The following is a 20301-nucleotide window of genomic DNA, read 5'->3' as shown; positions in this document are numbered from 1 at the left end:
CGCTAACCACCAGGGGTGCCTTTCCCTCCCTCTGAGTAACGTGGGTCATTGTTGTAAGCGCCCTGACAGAGTGTTCAGAAATTGGAGGGCTCCTGAAGAGACTGAACAGAAAACCAATGTAAGCTTTCCAGACTTTGGTGACTGCTCCAGGACTGTGGCACAGGGAGGCTAAAATTCTAGTTCCTGAGGTTTGGGAGGAGGATTTGAACCCTCAAGACAAGACATTGGGTCCCTCATGTAAAAATAAATTTACAGAACCAGTGGGTCAAGACAGCAAAGAAGCTGAGAGGCCTGTCTGCTGAGAGGATTCCTTTGAGTCTCTGCTGGGGCATAACGGTCATGAAAAATCTTACTTATTTTCTTCCCTCCTTTTGTTAGTTGAGGCCCCATTTTCCTGACTCTTGCTCCTGTATCCATCAAAGAACTGCAGAGTCACTCCCCCCAAACCCTGCAAAGGCCCACATCACATCCCCTTGTCAGGGAAATGAGGGGAACTACAGACAAGCTAGCCTCAGTGATGGTTTTAAAACATACTTTAATATGGGTAACATATAAATAATTTAGGATGCTCTTAGATATAAAACAATTATCAGCTGTAAAATAAATCACTGGACCATAAAAGCCAGGGCCAGTGAGAGTTCCTGAGAAGGCTGTAAGCTGGTCTGTTTTTAAATGAGAGGAGAGTGGTTGTTGAGCACCAGGGGGGCACAGAGGAGAGCTCGCAGCCAAGTACCCCACCTTTCCCTGCTGAGCCCTTGTTTCTGAGCCACACATGGACTGTAACTCCGAGCCAGACTGGCTCAGGCATCCTAAGGATTTATCATCAAAAGCCCCTGTGCAATTGTTAAACAAAAACAAAACGACCAAACCAATAGCCATTGTAACAAAACCCCATAACTACCAAAAAAAAAAAAAAAAAAAAAAAACCCAAAAAACAAACCCCAGACGTATAAACTTGAATTTTGATGACCAGTCCTGAAGGCCTAACAGACACAACCTAACATTGTTTTGCTTTCTTTGCTTTTTGGTTAGCTCAGCCACATTTTTGGAATGAAGGGAAAATCCTCTGGTACATCCCATCCCACCACCTGACAATTTAGGTTGTTTAAATATTTTTCTTATTCTGGACCAAATCTCACTGATGAGTTTGCCTCATTTGAAAAAAAAAAAAAAGATGCTTGCAACCATTAGTCTTCCAGGTTTCTATCTAATCCCGGCCATAAGCTTTCCTGTGTTGTTACGCTGTTCTTCTACTCAGTTGCTTTCGGCGGTACCGCACGGCTGCATGCTCTTGCAGGGGATGGAAATGCTGTGAGTGTTCATCGTTCCCTGACCGTAGCGTTTGGAGAGGTTTGTTTTCTTTTTCTGCTGTTTCAAATACTGCCTTTACCTCTCCTTTGTAAATACCGATCGCTGCGTGAATCCATTGCCTGAGATGAATTAGCTGGAGGATGTTCGCGTGTGGCAGCAGCAGAGGAGAGCAACTAAGGGTTAAAAGAATTGACTTTAATGAAGCAGAAGTGTCTTCAGCAGCCCTTGTCAGCATCTCTCCCACAGATTTCTGATGCTAAACTTAGCCGCTTCTAATGCGCTGGCATCTTCATTCTCCGCCTGAACTTATTAGCCAAACCTTCAATGAAGAGCATCAGTGATGTGACAGTTTGAGATGTTAAAATGGAAACTTTGAAACAGTGTTCCTCCCTCTGCCTTATTGCTTACAGACAGCTCTTGATCACCCACATGTGGGCCCCGCAGTGCTGGGGCTCTCCCCTTCCTCTCCCCTGTGGCCTTTCAAAGGGCCTTCCAGCAGGACCTGGGGTGGACCTCCCCTCCCCTCGGGGCCCCATGTGTGGCCCTTTGACTTTGTGGCCTCCGAGGTGACAGACAAATGACCCAAGAGGCACAGGTGGAGGACTGAGGGAGTAAGACATCTTCTAGCTCCCCTTCTGCTCCTGGGCTGCTGTGAAAGTCTATTGCCATCAACAGTCAAAGATGGATTGTATTAGACTGCCATGGTGGTATCATCATAACGATTATAATTTCAGTATGTGGGCAGCCCGGGTGGCTCAGTGGTTTAGCGCCTGCCTTCGGCCCAGGGAGTGATCTTGGAGACCCAGGATCAAGTCCCACGTTGGGCTCCCTGCATGGAGCCTGCTTCTCCCTCTGCCTGTGTCTCTGCCTCTCTCTCTCTCTCTCTCACTCTCTCTCTCTGTGTGTGTCTCCCATGAATAAATAAAATCTTTAAAAAAAATAATTTCAGTATGTGTAGAAATATTTGAGAGGGTTCATTTATTTAAAACAAGCATTTTAAAACATAACACTTAGGTTGCTATTGCTATTGTTTTATTATCTTTTAAAATACTAGGAATCTCAAAAATTGGTTAAAGCTTGGGCCTCCCTTCATGGGGCCTCACTATCCACTGGATGCATAACCCCTCACTGGCAGGGCTCAGAGAGTTGTGACAACAGACAGAAAGGTGACAGGGCCCAGGCTGCCCAGCAAAGCACAAGGACCGTCAATGCCCATGTTTGGTTATCTCTTCCTTTACTTCAGTACATTAGAAAGTGAAAAAAACAGAACCAAAAAACCATTGTAGTAGATATATGGAATTGTCTAGGTTACCCACTGATTATGACCTAAAACCACAGGTCCTTAGTGCCTTAGTTGAAACACTGGCAGCCAGCTGTGTTTTGGAATTCAGGGTTTTTAAGTTTTCTTTTAGAAGGGCAAATATGGTGCATAGATTTTAGGTTATTTAACACCCTCAGCAGGATCTGAAATCAAGTCCATTAACATTTCTGCTGCAAAACATATGAATATTCACACGAAGTGGGATCAATAAGGACTATAAATAGCCCATGTCACATCAGGTCAGGGTTTGCATGAAATAAGATTGCTGCCATTTTTTAGAAGAAGATTGGATGTTTTTTCAGATTTAATAATTGCAGATTGTGCCTCTTCTATTTTATTTTTTTTTAAGTTTTTTCTATTTCTATTAGTCTTGTCCGTTCATTTAGGAATGGCTCTTTGAGCAATCTGTGTGAAAGTAGCATGAGGCATTTTTGCTGGAAGAGCAAAGAGACCAGAATGATGGGCAGGCCATCTTTTGAAGGAGTGAAGAAAAAAAAAATCAATGTTTATGCCTTTGGGTGTTGCAGTTGCGTTATTTATCAAGCGGGCTAACCGGGGTGAAGCTGCTCTCTCTCCTTTCACACTGTGAAAGCACATCAAAGGAGGATGGTCAGAAGGGTGGGCCCAGTTCCCCTAATTACAGCTCGCCAGCTGGCCACAGGCATCTCAAGGAGTTCAGGGAAGGAAATTGGGTTGATGATCTGGGATGGCTGCATAAATTTACTTCCATCCTGCTCCAAAAAGGTCCCTTCCAACCCTATAATTCTGCAATATCCCTGTATCTGCTAATTAAGAATATTGGTCGAAAGCTTTTTAATATAAAAGGAGTTGCATACAGGGCTTTTCAGAACCAGTAATTCTTCACTCTTTTGAAGATGCTGCCAACAATAACCATGACCTAGCCTGAGACCCAAGAGCCTCTATCCCCAGGCACCACCAAGCTGGGCTGACGAATATCAGTGGTAGCCACAGGGGACTCCTGACTAGTCAGGGAGTGAGCCGAAAGGAAGGAAAACCTAGGAGAAGAATGAGGGAGAGGTGACCTCTCTTTTCCTGAATCTTCAGGAAGGACCCCTAGACTTGGAACTTTTTGAGGGCAGGGGTGGTACCTTATTAATCTTTTCAACCCCCTGCCCCATGCCTTGCAATAACTAGATTGCTACTGACAAATGTGTAGCATGATCTGCAATAACTTGTTCTCTGGATAAGTTCTGCATGGCATACTTTGGGATAACCTGGTCCTTAAGTTGGTAGGACTCAATGTGTTGTAGAACTCAGTTTTGTTCGGTAGGTTTTGTTGACTCCTTGCGCTCAGCACTATTACGCTCTGTGTGGAACTTTAGTCTAGAGGGTGTCTACTACCTTGCCCTGAGATGTGTGCTGGAAAGTGTAATGGAAAGACACATATGGGGTTCCTGATCACAGCAATATCAAACCAACCAACCAAACCATATCAGACCAGCTAGGACTCATGACATCATCTCCAAGATGATCAAGAACTGGGGTGGGACATAGTCGATGCTTGATAACTAATTGCCGAGTAACTGATTAAATAACATTTGAAATAGTAAAACCTTGCTAAGACCTATAAAAGAAATAGAAATATACTTTATACATTGACTACACACACATACGATGTTTTGGGCTGAGTTGCATCCCTCCCAAAATTCCTCTGCTTGAAGTTCTAACCTCTAGCAACTCACAATGTGACTATATTTGGAGATAGGGTCTTTAAAGGGGTGATTAAGGTACAATTAGGGTGGGCCCTGATCTGATAATATGGCCGGCGTCCTTATAAGAAGAGAACATTTGGACACAATTACAGAGGGAAGATATTGTGAAGATACAAGTAAAAGACCACATCTACAAGCCAAGGAGAGAGGCCTTGGAAGAAAGCAGCCCTACCAGTAGCTTGATCTCAGGCTTCTAGCCTCCAGAACCATGAGGACATTTTTGTTGTTTCAGCAACCCAAGGTTCTGGTACTTTCAGATGGCAGCCCGAGAAAACACGTGAGCACTGTGATATGTACATACGGAACTAAAATACAATTTCACAGTATCAACCTAAGACTAATTATCCAGCTACAACAAAGATGTTTTCTTCATTTAAACCATACTTGGTGTCTTTGAAGTGAGGATTTTTTTTCCTTTTTAAAATATCTTGAGTGGGGTAGGCCTCTTTCACAAAATCTTGTTGGGCACATTGGAAAGGATGCTTTCTCTCCCCTCGGTATGTCTCCTGGTAATAATCAGAAACAGGCCCATCAAAAGAAAAAAAAAAAAAAAAAAGAAACAGGCCCATCCATCCCACAATACTAGCTGTGGCAGCTCTGTGTGCAAACTCTGAGAGATGTGAGGATCTACCAAGAGGAAGTCTTGCATGTGCTTTTTTGTTAATCTTTGCTTTCTTCTTTCTGAGAGCAACTGCAAAAGCATCTTGGAAGAATTAAACATGTCACGGAAAGGGCATTCCTGTGAGAGCATCTGTGGGAAAGGGGAAGGGCAGACGGGCGGGCATGTTTGTGGGCTCCTAATAACCCTCCCTGTCAACTAAGCAGAGTGAGTAAAGGCAGCAGAAAATAAAGAAGGTTTTCATGAGAGTTTGACAAGTGCTCTCTTCCAAAAAGAACTTAAGCCGCACAGAGATACATATTTATCAGCATAAAATAAATATGAATAAGCGATACAGAGAAGCAAAGGAGCAATTAGGTTTACAAGGCAAGCTAGATCCAAGGGTGAGGTCAGGAGCCAAAAGCACGACATGAAGTGTCCAACTTTTGCTCATGGTGAGCCACTGATTAGCTTTAGGGAGTTTCAGCAACTCAGGAAGAGACAGAAATTCCTAGCAGTGACATCATTCACGGTGTCCATGAGGTCTACAGACGGAAGGCGCAATCGTTCCTGACATTGAGGGCAGAGAAAATCATCCTCTGTTTAAGTCCTCAGGTTAGCTTATTTCTTACAATCCTTTTCCATTCCGTGTGAACTGGTGGAGTTGTGCTCAAATTCATTTCACTGAAAGCAACTTTATGGAATTGGCAAGGGAGAGGTGCTAATAAAATCAACGTTTAGTATAAAATCAAAGGGAGCAGATATAGTATATACATGGCATTATTCTTCTTTTTGGGGGGTGGGGGCGGGGGAATGTTCTTGCTCCATGCCTCATTTTGGAATAACAGAATCACAGAAATTTGACACCTTCTGCGTTTTCAGTAACCAAGTCTCCCATTTTCCCCCCTTAGATGAAGAAACTAAGACTAGAGAGGTTAGGTAATTTCAAGGTCGCACAGTGATTCGTAGTAGATCTGGGGAACAGGATCTCAGCCCAATGCATTTGGGCATCAAAGGATAATTAAAGTCCTGGTTTGAACTCGAGTTTTTAGAGGTCATTAAAACAACATTACTTGTAAAAAGCCTTGCTTTCAGGCCTTCAGCTCTGTGCAGACAGTGGAATGCAGAATAGGGTTGTTTTTCCTGTGGTCGGGTCATTGTTCTATTATTATATTTTACCTGTTGATACTCCAGAGATCAATTTTTTCTAACTGCCTTGTTGTTCTTTTATGAACATTCCTTAGAAAGACTTGTCTTTGTTGTGATGCCAGTAAAAACATCCATGTAAATGTAAGAACATTCACTCTCCATGAGTTTTGAAAGAAGCAAAGGAGTATTATTTTTTTGACCAGTCTGGTCCTTTATGAAAGAATGATTTCTGTCATGATCTTTGGACAGCTCAAAGTGATATGTTTGCTGTAATAATCTGGGGCAGGAAGTCAGAAGATAAGATTTTATCCTTTTTGGAAAAAGAGAATTACTTTGGATTTTAAAAACAGAATTAGACCAAGAGAAGGAAATATCAAATTATCGCAGATCAAATGTCCTTTTAATTGGAAACATTTCTTTTTCTAAATGCACATTTGGGAAGGGATTCAGGCAATGTGCCCTGATGCCATTTGGGTGCAGGCCGAGTTCTGGCACTTAAAATGGCGTGAAGGTCATCTTTATTTCCTCCCAATTGCTGCCTGCTCGGAGTTTGGTTTTCTGTTAGTGTTTCTGATCCCCAGAGCTCTATTAAAATGATCGAGGGGAATCTGTTACTTCTGGTAGTCCCCAAATATGTGTCCCTCTTACCTATGGAGATGCTCAATGCATCCCCAAAGCAATAGTCTAGCAAACTGGTGCGACCTCCGTTGTATGCTGGGATAAACCAAAGTATGAAGAAGAGATCCACAGGACTTGGAACAAATTGGACGTTCCGAGACTTCACTGAGTGTGCCTTTCTGTTTTTATTACCCATCTCCTGCAACTGCCTCACTCTGATCCCTGCCTATCCATGGCGATGGAAAAGAAGCATCGATATCCTTGGAGCATCACTTAAGTACTAAAAATACTGTTTGGGGGGAATTTTTATCAGAGTTCTGATTTTCGTGTTCTGGAAGGACAATTAATTATACATACATGTGTTGGTACAAAAAAATAAAATTGATCTGTCCATTTTATGTCACCCAGATTGTCTCCTATATTCTGAATGGTTGAAGTACATGATCTCCTTACTTAGCTACTTTAGTCAATTCCAACATCCTGGATTTAATTTGTATCATTTAAAAGCTTTTATTCAGGGGCACCTAGGAGGTTCAGTTGGTTAATTGACTGACTTTTAGTTTCAGCTCAGGTCATGATCTCAGGGTCATGAGATCCAGCCCTGCTTCAAGACCTGCGTCAGGGTCTGTGCTCAGCGTGGAGTCTGCTTGAGATTCTCTCTCTCCCTTTGCTCCTCTCCCTCCTCTCTCTCAAATAAATAAATAAATAAATATTTTTAAAAAAATAAAAGCTTTTTTTCATTCATTGAAAAAACCCACAATGATTTGTTGAGGCCCTAGTATGTGCCACGCTTTGTACCTTAAAACATAATTTAGCACATGAAAAATTCATTTAAAATATTTACAGGGAACATGATAAATACTAATGATGACGGCAATTGAAAAGGACAATAGGCTCTGTATGATGTGGAACTACATAAAAACGTGTCAAATCAGGTATAGAATAAGGGGACACGAAGACTGTTTTATATTAGGTTTGAGTGATTATAGAAGATCTTTTCCTTAAAAATAGTTAGAATTTTTATTTCATTGTTTTAAGACCAAAAACCAAAAATAAATTCAAATATGCATACCATTCCAGCAGGATAATCCTGAATAATTCAAGTTATCAGAATTTTCTCCTGTGTTCTTTACTCATACCTTCAATACGTAGTGTACAGTCTGGCACATAAGGGTTTTGCCAATGTTTGTTGAATGCATTCAAGTTAAAGTGCAAGAATTAGAGATCCTTTACTAACTTGGGAGTGACCGCCTCATCAGGTGACCTGATTTTCACAAAGGCCTGTCCAGCATTTGCCTTGTAGCAGTCAACACTGTAACCAGCCATTCTCTTCTCTTTGCATTATTTTTAGGGATATTTTGCACCATTTCCCTCTGCACGTATGCTGCCAGCATCTCCTATGATTTGAACCGGCTCCCGAAGCTAATTTATAGCCTGCCTGATGATGTGGAACACGGCTACAGCTGGTCTATCTTTTGCGCCTGGTGCAGTTTAGGCTTTATTGTGGCAGCTGGAGGTCTCTGCATCGCTTATCCGTTTATTAGCCGGACCAAGATTGCACATCTAAAGTCTGGCAGGGACTCCACGGTATGACTGTCCACGCTCAAGTTCACTACTCGGTGGCCCATCCACAGTGTGGACAGCTCCTGAGAGGAACGTAGTGGAATTCGAGTTGAGATCCCAAGCACAAAACGGTCTTTTACATTCCAACCTGTTGCCTGCCAGCCCTTTCTGGATGACTGATAGAAAATCATGCAAAACCTCCATACCTTTCTACGGACAAGACTACTGTGGATTCAAGTGCTTTAATGACTACTTATGCTTTGACTGTGAGAAATAGGGAGCAGTGCCATGGGACATTTCTAGGTTTAGAAAAAGAGGAAATTGCAATGGGAAAATTTGTATGATTGCCATTTATTTCAGAAAGTTTGTATATAACAATTACCTGAGAGTCATTTCTATTTGCAAAAGGATTCATAACAAAGCGAGTATAATTTTCTTGTCATTGTACCATGCTTGTTAAATTTTAATGCAGTATCTTCGGAACTTGTCCTAATGGTGTCTTGTTGTTGTCGGCACCAAATATTTGTGCATTTTTTTGTGGATGTTCCTTGTCACAGGAAGATTCCTCTTCTGTTGCCTTATTTATTTATTTTATTTATTTATTTTTAATTGACGTCTCTTCTCTGTCTTCGTACTGGAATCCAAATCCCAAGGAGAACAGACCAACTGTGTAAGAGCTAATCAGTGACACTATGCAGCATTATTTGATGTCTTACTTGTTGTTTAGCCTCTGTCTCTTTATGTTAACTGGATTTCTGCATTAAATAACTGCCCTCTTGTTAATTTGGCTGTGGTTTTTTTTCAGTGGTGGCAATGGGTCTCCTTAGCCATATGGACAGAGGAAAACTATTGTTTTTTTTAGTAAGACTCTTACTGAGCCTTGCTAATGGTTTCATTTCAATTAGGTTGGTTATCAACTTGCTGTTGACAAAAGATGTCATTTTCAAATGCCTTTGAAAACCTCACCAGAGTATTTTAAGTTTCCTTCTCTCTCTTCCTTTACCATCTGCTTGGTATAGTTACCTGGTGCTAAGGCTACACGTTCTGTCTTTTGTTCCTGGATCTCCTGGGCCAATGGGTTTCAACCTTGGCTGCACATTGAGAATCACCCAGTGAATTCCTCAACCACACCGAAACAGGGCCCCTCCTGAGACCAACTGAATCAGAGTATCTGCAGCTGGGCACAGGCCCTGAGCGTTTTTGAGACAACATCTCAGAAAGTTCTGATGTGCAGCTGGGATTGAGAGCCCTGTTCTGGGCCAGAGCTGCAGTAATCTCCTTAGCAGTTAACATTTACTTAGCACTTAATGTGTGCCAGTAACTGGGCTATGTTTTTTCCAGGTATGATTTCATTTAACCTTCTCAAAAGCTCTATGAGACAGGTACAATGATTCCATTTTTATACGGAAGCCGAGGATCAGTTACAGAATGTTTCCTTCATTTTTTCTCAATCCTTTTCCTATTTCAGGGTATAGGACAAAAGTTAAAATCCTTCCATTGTGTTTCCTTATCTTTAAATAGAAGGGTTGGCACTAGCTAACTTCGAAGCTTTTCCTTTTAACTCCAACACTATCCTGTTCCCTACACACACGGTATGATAAAGATGCTCTGTTAAATAAGGGAAGATGCCACATTCAGAAGCAAGACATTGTTTCAGGTTTTAATCTCATGAAAAATAGACTTTTCTTTATTATAAAAAGTGATTTAGTACTTGTGAAAGGATAATGATAATAATGATAATGATAATCTACCCCCCTCCCCCACAAATAAAGCCTGACTTCCAAACGACAGTGTCCACATATTATCACATGAGGCTTTTGGAAGAGGTTAAATGACTCCGGTGACCACATGAGCTCCTAAGAGCCCTGGACAGATTCCCCAGCAATCTCTCAGGCCTGTTTAATAAACCCATTCCTTGGGATGAGATCAGAGACATACAGAAAGGGGAATTATTTTCATTTATTACTTATGTGGGAAATTCTCAAAGCAGGAGAGCTGTTTCTTTGAAGTCTTCTTTAAAGATCCCCATAGAAGATGTCAAGACTCTTCAACATTTATATTCCAACCACCAAAGCAGTGTCTGAGTGAGTGACTTTTGAAGTTTCTGAGAAGCTTCCCAGGGATTTGAGGTGAGAATGGAAGAAAGCGTTGGAGTGACAGAAGGTTGAAGAGTTCACACACCAGAAAGATGCCCAGAAGCCAGGGGAGTTCAGTTACATTCAAACACTTGCTGGCAAAAACAGAGCCTCCTTGCCTTCCAGCCAGTGAGCTCAGAGCAAGGAGCAATGTGCCCAACGTTCCTTGCTTTTTATTTACTGCTGTGGAAGTGTGAGCAAATGTAGCCAAAGTCCAGTTTCGGGTGCATAGTCCTTGGGCTTCTGTGAGGGCTGTTTTCTTAATTGGCTTATAAATGAAGGATGATTGAAATGGCCATTCAATACTGCCTGGAACAGAATAACTTATTGAGACAATCTGTTCCTATGTCCTCTCTGTCCACCTTGTACCTGCATGCCATACCCAGACTCTATTTCCTTGCCTCAGGGATTTTTCTTCAGGGCAGAAAGCAGAGGTGTTTGAGCTCATTGGAGTGAGGAATGCAGTGGATCCAGAAGGAAGGATAGGCTAGAGGACTGACTTTGCGGGCTCAAAGTGCTCCAGGGCATCCCAGAAACTGAAAGAGAAAATGATGGCAATCACCTGGGCCATACACTCTCTACAGGTATCAGGACCCCAGAGAGGAGAGCTGTGTGCGGCATCCTGGGAAACTGAGGCCCTTGGAACCATGGGCTTCTCACTGGTAGCTAGTCTGACCCTGGGAAGCCCCAAGGATATTGGCACAACTGGGTGTGAGTGTACCCAATAATGAATGAGGGCTAATTTCCACCCACTCCTGCAAGATAGGGCTTTGAATAAGAAGTAAGTGGATTTACAGAAAATTTGGGATTGTAGACTGCGTCATGTCTATTTACCACATATATATGTTATATATATACATATATATAATTACTAAAAAAGCGAGCTTTATCCAAAACCTTGTGGAGACAATTATAAGTCTCTCAAGCCCTTCCTTTTAACAGTGTCATCCTTAGTTTATTTGCAACATTAGAACTATTGCAGCCCATTCTGAGGGAACCCTAAATCCTCTATCATTAGAGTACCATAGACTTTTGATAATCAAGACTCCAAGATGTAGGAAACTTACACAGAATGTAATTTCTCCACCAAAAGCCACTATATCTTTCAACAAATATTTATTGAGTGCCTACTAGGTGCCAAGCATTATTTTAGACACTTAGGAAACATCAATGAAGGAGAGCAAAGGTTCTTGCCTTTGTGAACCTTACTCAAGGAAAATGCAGTAAAATACAAGCAAAAATTAAAGTCACCCTTTCGAGCCCCAAATGATTTCATAAATCCAGGGTTACGTAATTCAATAGAGTTATTAAAATAAGTTTCTTTTAAACTATACTTTCAATGGCTGTGCATTTCACTTCATATCATTCTTATTTGAATCTATCTTCAGTTACATAAAAAGTACACCATTAACTTTGGGGGGTGTGTTGTGGCCTCTCAAAGATTTCCCATTTGAAATTGAAACCTGAGAACAAGGAGGGTGTACTGCACCGGTAGACCTCAATTACCTGAGCTAAGGAACCCACGTTCTAGGGCCTTTAAGGTTACCTGAGCTAAAGATGAAGAGGAATCTAGGCTCCTAAAGACTCAGAAGGCCACAAGGTCAAAATGAACTACTCCACGAAGGCCCGTGCGCCTGGGATGCTAATGCCACCTGGCCAATAGTCTTTGCTCAGGCTGTTTTCCCTGCTGGGACTCCCACTCCCACTCTGCCTGGTGCAAGCTGACTTTTCTTTGTGCCTCGGCTTCGTTACAATGCTCCTGAAGCCTGCCTGTTGCCAGTTATACTCTGCGTGCTAATCACTTGTTCACCCCTTAATTGGGTACAAACCTGTGTCTTGTTTGGTCTCCAGTGCTCAGCCTAGGAACACAGTAGGTGCTCAGAAATCTTTGCGGAATAAATGCATGAGAATTCACAAAGATAAACTTTCATCTTCCCTGGACAGAAGTGACTCCCTTAGCACCAATTGTAGGGAGCCCATCAAAAAATATACTGTAGTATAATAGGCTAAATGGAATGAGAATATAGCTTGGCAAGCAAGTAAGCCTCATTAGAATAATTAAAGGGACTATTAACCCAAGCCAGCCCAGACATAACTTGAAATGTGTTATGAACTAAGTACTATGGAACATTTATTTGATGGCTGAAACAATATTAAGTTAGTAACCTCAATATGGTTCTACACCTCAATTTAAATCTTTCCCATTTATATGCGGGTATGTTTTAAATCTCTAATTGGAATTCTGAAAGGAATGCTTCAGAAATGACTTCGTTTGAATGCAAATAGCTATACTGACCGAGAGCCCTTTTTAAATTGTATAATTTGAGTTTCTCCAGGACCTTGTCCTTAGATTGGAAGGAGAGGAAGTTCTCTTTGCTTCAGGACAACCACAAATGCTTGAGGATGCTCAGGGCACCCCATTCATTGCATACTGGGAACGTAGCTATCAATATCCCCCCTCTCTCATATACAACCTATATTTTGCCAGCCTTCAAAGCAAGATTTCTACTTATTCTAAAACCTATTAGCATATGTCTTCTTGTAGCTTCCATAAAAGGAAAAGAAATTGGTTGGCTATAAGCTACTTTTCTGTTCTTATTTTCTATTTTTTTCTTCTCATCAGCATGTACTGTAAAATACTGCCGGCTCTCTGCTTTCTCGGGCTGTGCTTGGGCCTCTCTGCAGACAGAAAGTGAGAGAAGACCACGAGGCTGGAAAGGCGAGAACAAGGGGGTAGTAGAGCCAATGAGATTGTAGGGATAGGACAGAGCTATGTTGGCCACCCTAAGGATGCTGGGTTCCACTCTGGCCATGGAAAGCAATGAGAGTGTTTAAGGAAACACAGTGATGTGAGCTGATTGTAGTTTTAAAAATGTCAGTGTTGCCGCTGGATGGAAGATGGATTGGAAGAAGCCAGTGGAGGTGGAGTGTTGCAGGAATCCAGGAGACAAAATGTGGCCTGGACCAAGAAGGTGTCTGTGAAGATGGAGAAGGAGGGTGGAGCTGACAAGACTTGCTGGTACAGTGGATGGAGACAGGAAATAAAGGGACATTATCAAGGATGACAACTGAAGCAGTTTTTAGAGTTAGGTTATTTACTTAGGAAATTATGATTCTCTATCAAAGAGAATAAGGATTTGTATCAAAAGGGGAAAGATACTAAGTGTCTTGGTAAACCCTGTGTCATATAGGATGGCCTTTATCGTTAACTGAGTAGAACCCAGGGCTGAAAAACTGTGGGTGAGAATGTGGTCCAATGACCCCAGTGCACCTTCTCCCTGACTGATCCAACTGCCAGCTCCATCCTCTTTAATTTCTAGCTGTTCTCCAGAAGCTGCCTATGCCAGCTGCACTATTCAGTTTGAGTGTGAATTTGTCAATTAGTGAGGACTGCAAATATTTCAGTCCAGCCCCAAAGGAAAGCATGTCGTGATTGTGAGTTAATGGAAAAGATAGATGTCACCCACTGGCCTCCTCAGCTTACGTCATACCTGATAGACTATTGGCCTGCTTTTGCTAAGTTCCTATCATGTCTTAAGGCTGGCATTGCCAACATTCATAAGATGCACAGACCACTGCCCCATGATCTGCTCATTTTGGATGACCAAGACTTTGGTGACACCACTGCCTTCAGTGTGGGTTGTGAGGATGGATGAACTGCAGCCTCAGCCTCTTAGGAAATGTCTTCAATCTACTCAGGATCCTAGAGGTAAATTCCCCCAGTATCTACATAGAGGTAGAGTGATACCCTCTGGGAATTCTGGAGAGTACATAGAAGCCTTACTAGAACAGGCTCATGGAGGATCCACTAGATCTGGACAAGAAGGGCCTGGGACTCCTTTGACTACCTCCCCAGGACACAACAGGCACCTCACAATCACACCAGATGTCAAGATCAGGGTGTTTAGTTCTTGAATCAAATAACACCTTTTTATTTTTGTCCTCGTGGCTTTGCCTGCCAGACAAGTTGACTGTGATGAGCACATAAATCCTTGCTTTAGAAGCTCGCCTGCACTGAACTTCACTCAGTGGTGGCTTCGGGGGGCTTCAAACTCATTCCCCACATATAAAACACACTCTGCCTCATCACACTTGACGACACTGTTAAGCATAAGAGCACAAAAGGAACCCAGAAAACTTAGAGATCATGGAGGTTTTCTCATTTCTCCTGAAGCTCTGAGTTTCCTTTTATTACCTCTGGACTCGAGTGGATGCTCACAAAACCACCTCTCTCTTTGAAGCACTTGATTCTAAGAGGATGGTGCTGGAGTCCCCTTCCTGTCGGTTCGGAGGTCTCCTACATTCTTGTAAATGTTAGATATAAATAAGAAGTGGAAAAGGAAGCTCCAACTCTCAGAATCCTCTCTCCTGTCTCTTGGCAATGATGAGATGCCACATGTGGGACGGACTCGGCACTTCCTCAGTGCCAAGCCATGTTCTTTACAAACTTGATCTTGTTGTTATTGCCTCTACTTTAGAGCCAGAGAAACTAAGGCTCATAGAGGTTAAATAACCTTCCCTAAGATACTAAGTGGCAGAGCCAAGGTTTGGATTCTGGCCTCCTCACTCCAAAGTAAGTCATGTTCTTTCCACTTTCCCCACACAGCATCCACATCCTACCTGGGACCCAGCACAAACACCAATAATGCCTCTCTAACCGTATCTGAGCTTATTTCCCAGATGACATCCATCTAGATAGATTAACATTCCCCTTGTTTTTCATGGTTTCCCTTGGAAGTTACTGCTCTGCAGTTTTTTAAGTTTATTTATTTATTTTTTTGAAATCTCTACACCCACCATGGGGCTTGAACTCATGACCATGAGATCAAGAGTCACATGCTTTTCCGACTGAGCCAGCCAGGCACCCCTGCTCTGCAGTTTTTAATCAAGCAGCTGCATTTCTAAACCAGAGCACATAGTGCCCTTTGTAATTCTGTAAAGAATACCAGGCCTATTTTTATAAGCACAGAACCTCTCCTTACTGATTGACCTCCAGGAGCCCTGTCCTCTGCAGTAGCCTAAAGGTATGACAGCAATTTTAATTACCTTCTTGGCACTGCCCCCACAGAACATTTTGAGAAATTCCCATGTTACCAGGGCTGCTCAAAGATTAATATTTAAGTGGGTAGATCCTCCTTACTTTGTCCTGTGAAAGCATCCCTGGTGGCTTTTTAAAAATTATTCAGTGAAAGCAATTACTCAAAAAAGAAGGCTATATAGTCTTGTGGTTAGAGACAGGCTAGGAACTCAGAGACTCATGACTTTCAGTCTTTGTGACTATGTAGAAGTGCATTCCTGAAAGCCAATAATCTCTCCTGGACCTCTGGAGACATTCAGGAGCTGATGGGCTTTCCAGGGATATGGGCCATACCACACATCCAACAAGCCCAAGAAATACTTTGAACAGCTCTACAAACTTGTATATTCAATTCCAAGTTGAATGTGAACTGATCTTTTGTAATGTGAACTGAATTTAAAAACATAGAGTGTAAATTACACAATGACATGAAGCTATCTGATGCTGAGTCAATACAAGGATATCTTCCAAGCTTCTCATTATGCATCAAGGAGGGTACTTCATTTTCTGTTTCTTGTTGAGAGATTTGTCCCTGTGCAGTGGCTTCAAAACAAAATGGCAAGACAGTCTTAGGACATATGTGGAGGCTCTGGCTGTCATCCCTGTTGACAGTGGAGGAAACAGACTCTGAGCAGTAACCTAAAGTCTCTTGGCCAGTCTCTCCAAGGGGTCTCAGTTCCCAGCAAGTGAGCTGCCTCGGTTTTGAGGTCCACATATCTAAGTATCTGTATTCCTGCAAACACGTTGATGAAGCCCTAGCCTCTGCTTTATATGCCTCTGTGGTGGCTACAGTAAATTGCTATCATGCCAACATGTTTCTCAAATAAAATGGACCTGGGAATTGAAACTAAACCAACTGTGAAAGGTAATCTGGGGGAGATAACATGAGTGATTAATGCAGTATTGATTCAAAGGATGAGCCAGTTCTTAAACAAAGGGTTTTCCAAATAAAGCAACAGTTTAAAGAGTGTTCACAGGAGTGGGGAATGGTTTTCAAGAGAATTGGAGCGAAGTGAGGGAAGAATGTGGGAGGCGGAGTGAGGTGGGTTGAAGGGCAGAGCCAAGAGAGACACGTGGAGCCAAGCCAAGCAGCACAGGTGGACACCATCTTCTCTCAGCCTTGTCCAAAACACCCGTTACTGCAGGGAGCCAGATGAGTGAAGAATGCAATGGGTTAAGATGGAATTTAGTGTAATTTCATTATTTTTAAAGCAATCAGCCTGCCGGTTTGTGATACGCCTACATAATCAAGAAGGGTGTCACAGAAAATGTCAGGCTTTTACCTAGGAATGTTTGAGCAGCTGGTTTTGTGTTGCATGATTCCATACAGCCCAGTGACACAAAGGAAAAAAAAGTCTTCCTTCAGGGAATAACAGTCAAAATTCTTTTCCCTTTGTGACATTGGAATGCATGGATTTGGTTGAAGCAAAGGAGAACTCAGTCTAGCCTCCTGGAACTTTCTGGTTTTGTCCACTTGGTTTGCAGAGGACCATGAAAGGTAACCTGCATGTGGTCATTTGTTTATGAGATCTATCCTGAGTGACTAGTATGTGCCAGAGACTAACTTTGTTGCAGGGGATCATCAGTGAGCAAATCAATAAAGCCTCTCCCCTCAGGAGCTGCAGAGATAGACAATAAGCAAACATGCTTACCCCCACTCGTGCTGGGGGTAGATGCTGTGAAGAGGAATAGGGTCGGCGAGGAGAATAGTGTGAAGCATGAGGTGGTGGCTCATGTAGATAGGGAGACCAGGGATGACCTCCCTGATAAGGGAACATTTGAGCAGAGAGCCTGGGCGAGGCAGGTGTGGGAGGAAATGTCCCAGGAAGTGCAATGGCCTGAAATGGGACGAAGCTTTGCATATTCCAGGGTCAGAAAGGGGGGAGAATGAAAGAGAGTTAGAAATGAAGTTGGAGGCCAGATGGGGACACGGAGTAAAATGAAACTTCATTGGAGGGTTTTGAGCAGGAGAGTGGTATAAACTGATTTACACAAGAATAAAAAAAAAAACAAAACTTCTGACTCAGTGAATTATTTTTCCTTGGTTTCCACGTCAATATCAAGAGGCCAGTACAGGGCACTGGAGGCACACAGCAGAACACGTGGTTACTCTACCCACTCTAACAAGGTGAACTCAATCTCATAGTGTGGAGGTTTCCAGAGCAGAGTCACAAAAGGGTGCCAGAAGCATGACCACGAAGTCGTAGAAATAATGAGTAAGAGAGAGGGGGATGGCAGGGAGGGGGCTGGGAGTAATTGCTCCCCTTTGTTACACCCCTGTGAAGGCAGTTACTTGCTGAAGGAACTTGATGAAAACTGACAATATTAAATGATTATGGCATTCAGGTGGCAAAATTATACTTCAAATCTGATTCTCTTGAACATAATAAATTCATGGAATTTAACTGAAAGACAAAGAAAACTGAGCTCTTCTTTAAACTCCTAACAAATCCATTGCTTGTCACTCAAGCTTTTTCCTGGACTTCCTTCATCCCTCTCAGTCAAGCTTTTTCAGAGAATGGTTCATCCCTCCATTTCCAGAGGTCAGAGATAATCCTCTCTCCCACACTCAGACTTCTGGGTGGTGACCCCCCTCCCCACCCCTGCCAAAACCCCCTATCCCCACGCCCACCTGCCTTTCAGGCAAGGCCAGTCTACCAAGGAGCATCCCCTGAGCCTGACACATAGCAGGTATTCAGTAAATGCTTGATAGCTCAGTAGATGAGTGAAAGAACAGGAAAACAGAAAAAGCTACATATACTATAGGAAATAGTGTTGGTATAACAGGCATAAAAACACTCGCTTGAGATTTCTTAACCACTAGGATTGCTCTGTAAAGACCTTGCATCTCACCTAACTTTAGCCCAAAGGCTTTCCTGCATAGCTCTTTGAACAGTTGTATTTACCTCATTTCCGAGTGAGTGGTCCTCTTGAAAGTTAATATATTTTGAATCCCCAATGAGACTTAGCTTTCTAGGTTATAGAGGAAGTAGGTGTCCCTGGGCAGCTATCTGTCTTTTGCATGGTTTTCTGAGTGTCCCTTTGATTCACTGTCCTCAGTTTCACAGGCATTTATTTGTCACCCTCCAACAGGAGCCAGTGCAATTTAGCTCAAGAAATATTAATCGTTCTTATGGGCCACACCCTGTACCAAAGGGAGAGAGATACTATAAAATACTCCAAGTAGAATATAACCTTAAATTTTAGAAAATCCTCAAAAAGCTTTATTGCCTTATGCATTTGATATTAAAGATGTTTCTAGCAGAACTCAAAACCCTGATTTAATTCTGTGAAATACACTAAGATAATTAGAACCACTGCCTCTTATGATCTCTACCGCTGTCATTCAAGTCAATGAAGAAACACATTTTTCTCTCTGTCATTTGCTGCATCGTGGTTGCACACACAAAGATGTCCACCCCCACATGCATTTTTTTTCTTCGAAAGATGAAAGTAAGGCTTCAGCACAGAATAAAAAAGACCTTATTGTTCGAAATCTTTGAGGCCAAAAACATTAAAAGTAATTTGGGGAGGGGCAGCAAAAAATAGAAAATTGAGACCTGGAAAACATGGCAAAAGGGAAAATGCAAACCATATGGAAACATTCCAGTGAGATTGACACAGGCAGTGCCCGTGTCTAAGCACCACAGGAATGTGCTTAGAAACCTAGGTATGTGGGACAGGGTTCCCAGGTGCGATCAATAGTCCACTTTAGGTAGTGTAGAAGAAAAGGAGTTTATTTTAAAATATTTTGAGGTGTTCAAAAGGGCCAGAAAATTTGTCTGGTTGGCTATAAAGCTGGGAACACCATCCAAACCCTATGATGGGATTGTTGCCACGATGACCCATTGCAGCCTCTGCCGAACACCCACAGCGCAGCTTACACCATTGACGTTCGACCCTGATGCTTATTCTGCTGCCCTTCCAGAAAGTGGGTTCCATTTTGGTGCCTGCTTAATGAGAGGTGGTAGGGTAATAAGTACCCCTCCCACTTTCACCTATTGGTCTCTTTATTCTGATTTTGGGAGAAAGAGCACCATCTATTGGTCACTGGATCACAGCACACACAGCATCCTGCAGGGAGGCATCTCACCCCTTCAGGGAATTCTCTCTGCTGGCCCCATAACTCATGTCACAAGGCCTTCTGTTCAGGTGGTGCGGTACATGGTAAGAAATCCTATGAGCATAGGCCTATGGTCTCACTTATATCACTGTAACTGAACTCTGGTGAGCATTGTTGCACGAAATAAACGACCACAAGTAAGGTAGTTGGGTAAGTCCATGAAAGGTGCTCCTGGCCTGGAGAATGCAAACCTAGAATGACTGGTTATTCCACTGAGGACAAATTATTGCCCTCTCCACAAGGGAAGGGACAGGAAGTAATTTTCCTCCTGAGTGTGGTATTATAATAGGTCTCAGGGTTGGTCATGCTGCTGAAAGTTAATCAGCAGTGGCAGCAGGCAGTTGGTGACAAGTCCTTCATTGGCCCAGTACATTATCTCTATTCCTGAAACCACAGCCACCTTGTCCATGAGGTCATCGAGCAAGAGTGGCTAGGGCCAAGGGAAGACACAGGGCAGACACTCTTCCACCTACGTACTTGGAACCTCCTCCATGGTGGTAACTCTTGACCATTTTGGTAGGACACAAATATCATGTCATTGACCGCCCTTTCAAACTGGTAGCCCCTGCCATGACGTAGTGAAATCTACGTCTCAGGCTCTCTCTCTCCTTCCAGGCAAAGTGTACAACATAGACCATGGTCACGAGGGAGGGTTGCAGCGCAGCAGGCAGCA

General features: G+C 42.7%; 2 protein-coding genes across 3 annotated transcripts in view; one reads left to right on the top strand and one right to left on the bottom strand.

Moving 5' to 3' along the window:
- The window catches only part of TMEM178A (transmembrane protein 178A), a 50674-nt gene extending 41598 nt beyond the window's left edge, over window positions 1-9076 (top strand). Inside the window, exon 4 of the mRNA XM_072767243.1 lies at window positions 8082-9076. Within this exon, the coding sequence (XP_072623344.1) occupies window positions 8082-8323 (242 nt within the window). The 3' untranslated portion in view covers window positions 8324-9076. The remainder of the gene's footprint in view (window positions 1-8081) is intronic.
- THUMPD2 (THUMP domain 2 tRNA and snRNA guanosine methyltransferase) overlaps window positions 8644-20301 on the bottom strand; it is a 53930-nt gene continuing 42272 nt past the window's right edge. Inside the window, exon 10 of one of the 2 annotated variants that reach the window (XM_026018982.2) lies at window positions 8644-10964. In XM_026018982.2, the coding sequence (XP_025874767.2) occupies window positions 10916-10964 (49 nt within the window). In that variant the 3' untranslated portion in view covers window positions 8644-10915. The remainder of the gene's footprint in view (window positions 10965-20301) is intronic. The other variant, XM_072767240.1, reaches the window with a different exon arrangement.

The sequence above is a fragment of the Vulpes vulpes genome, chromosome 8 (genome assembly GCF_048418805.1).
Source record: "Vulpes vulpes isolate BD-2025 chromosome 8, VulVul3, whole genome shotgun sequence".
NCBI lineage: Eukaryota > Metazoa > Chordata > Mammalia > Carnivora > Canidae > Vulpes > Vulpes vulpes.
Note: the sequence above shows the minus strand (reverse complement) of the source record. Positions and strands in the feature narration are given on the sequence as shown.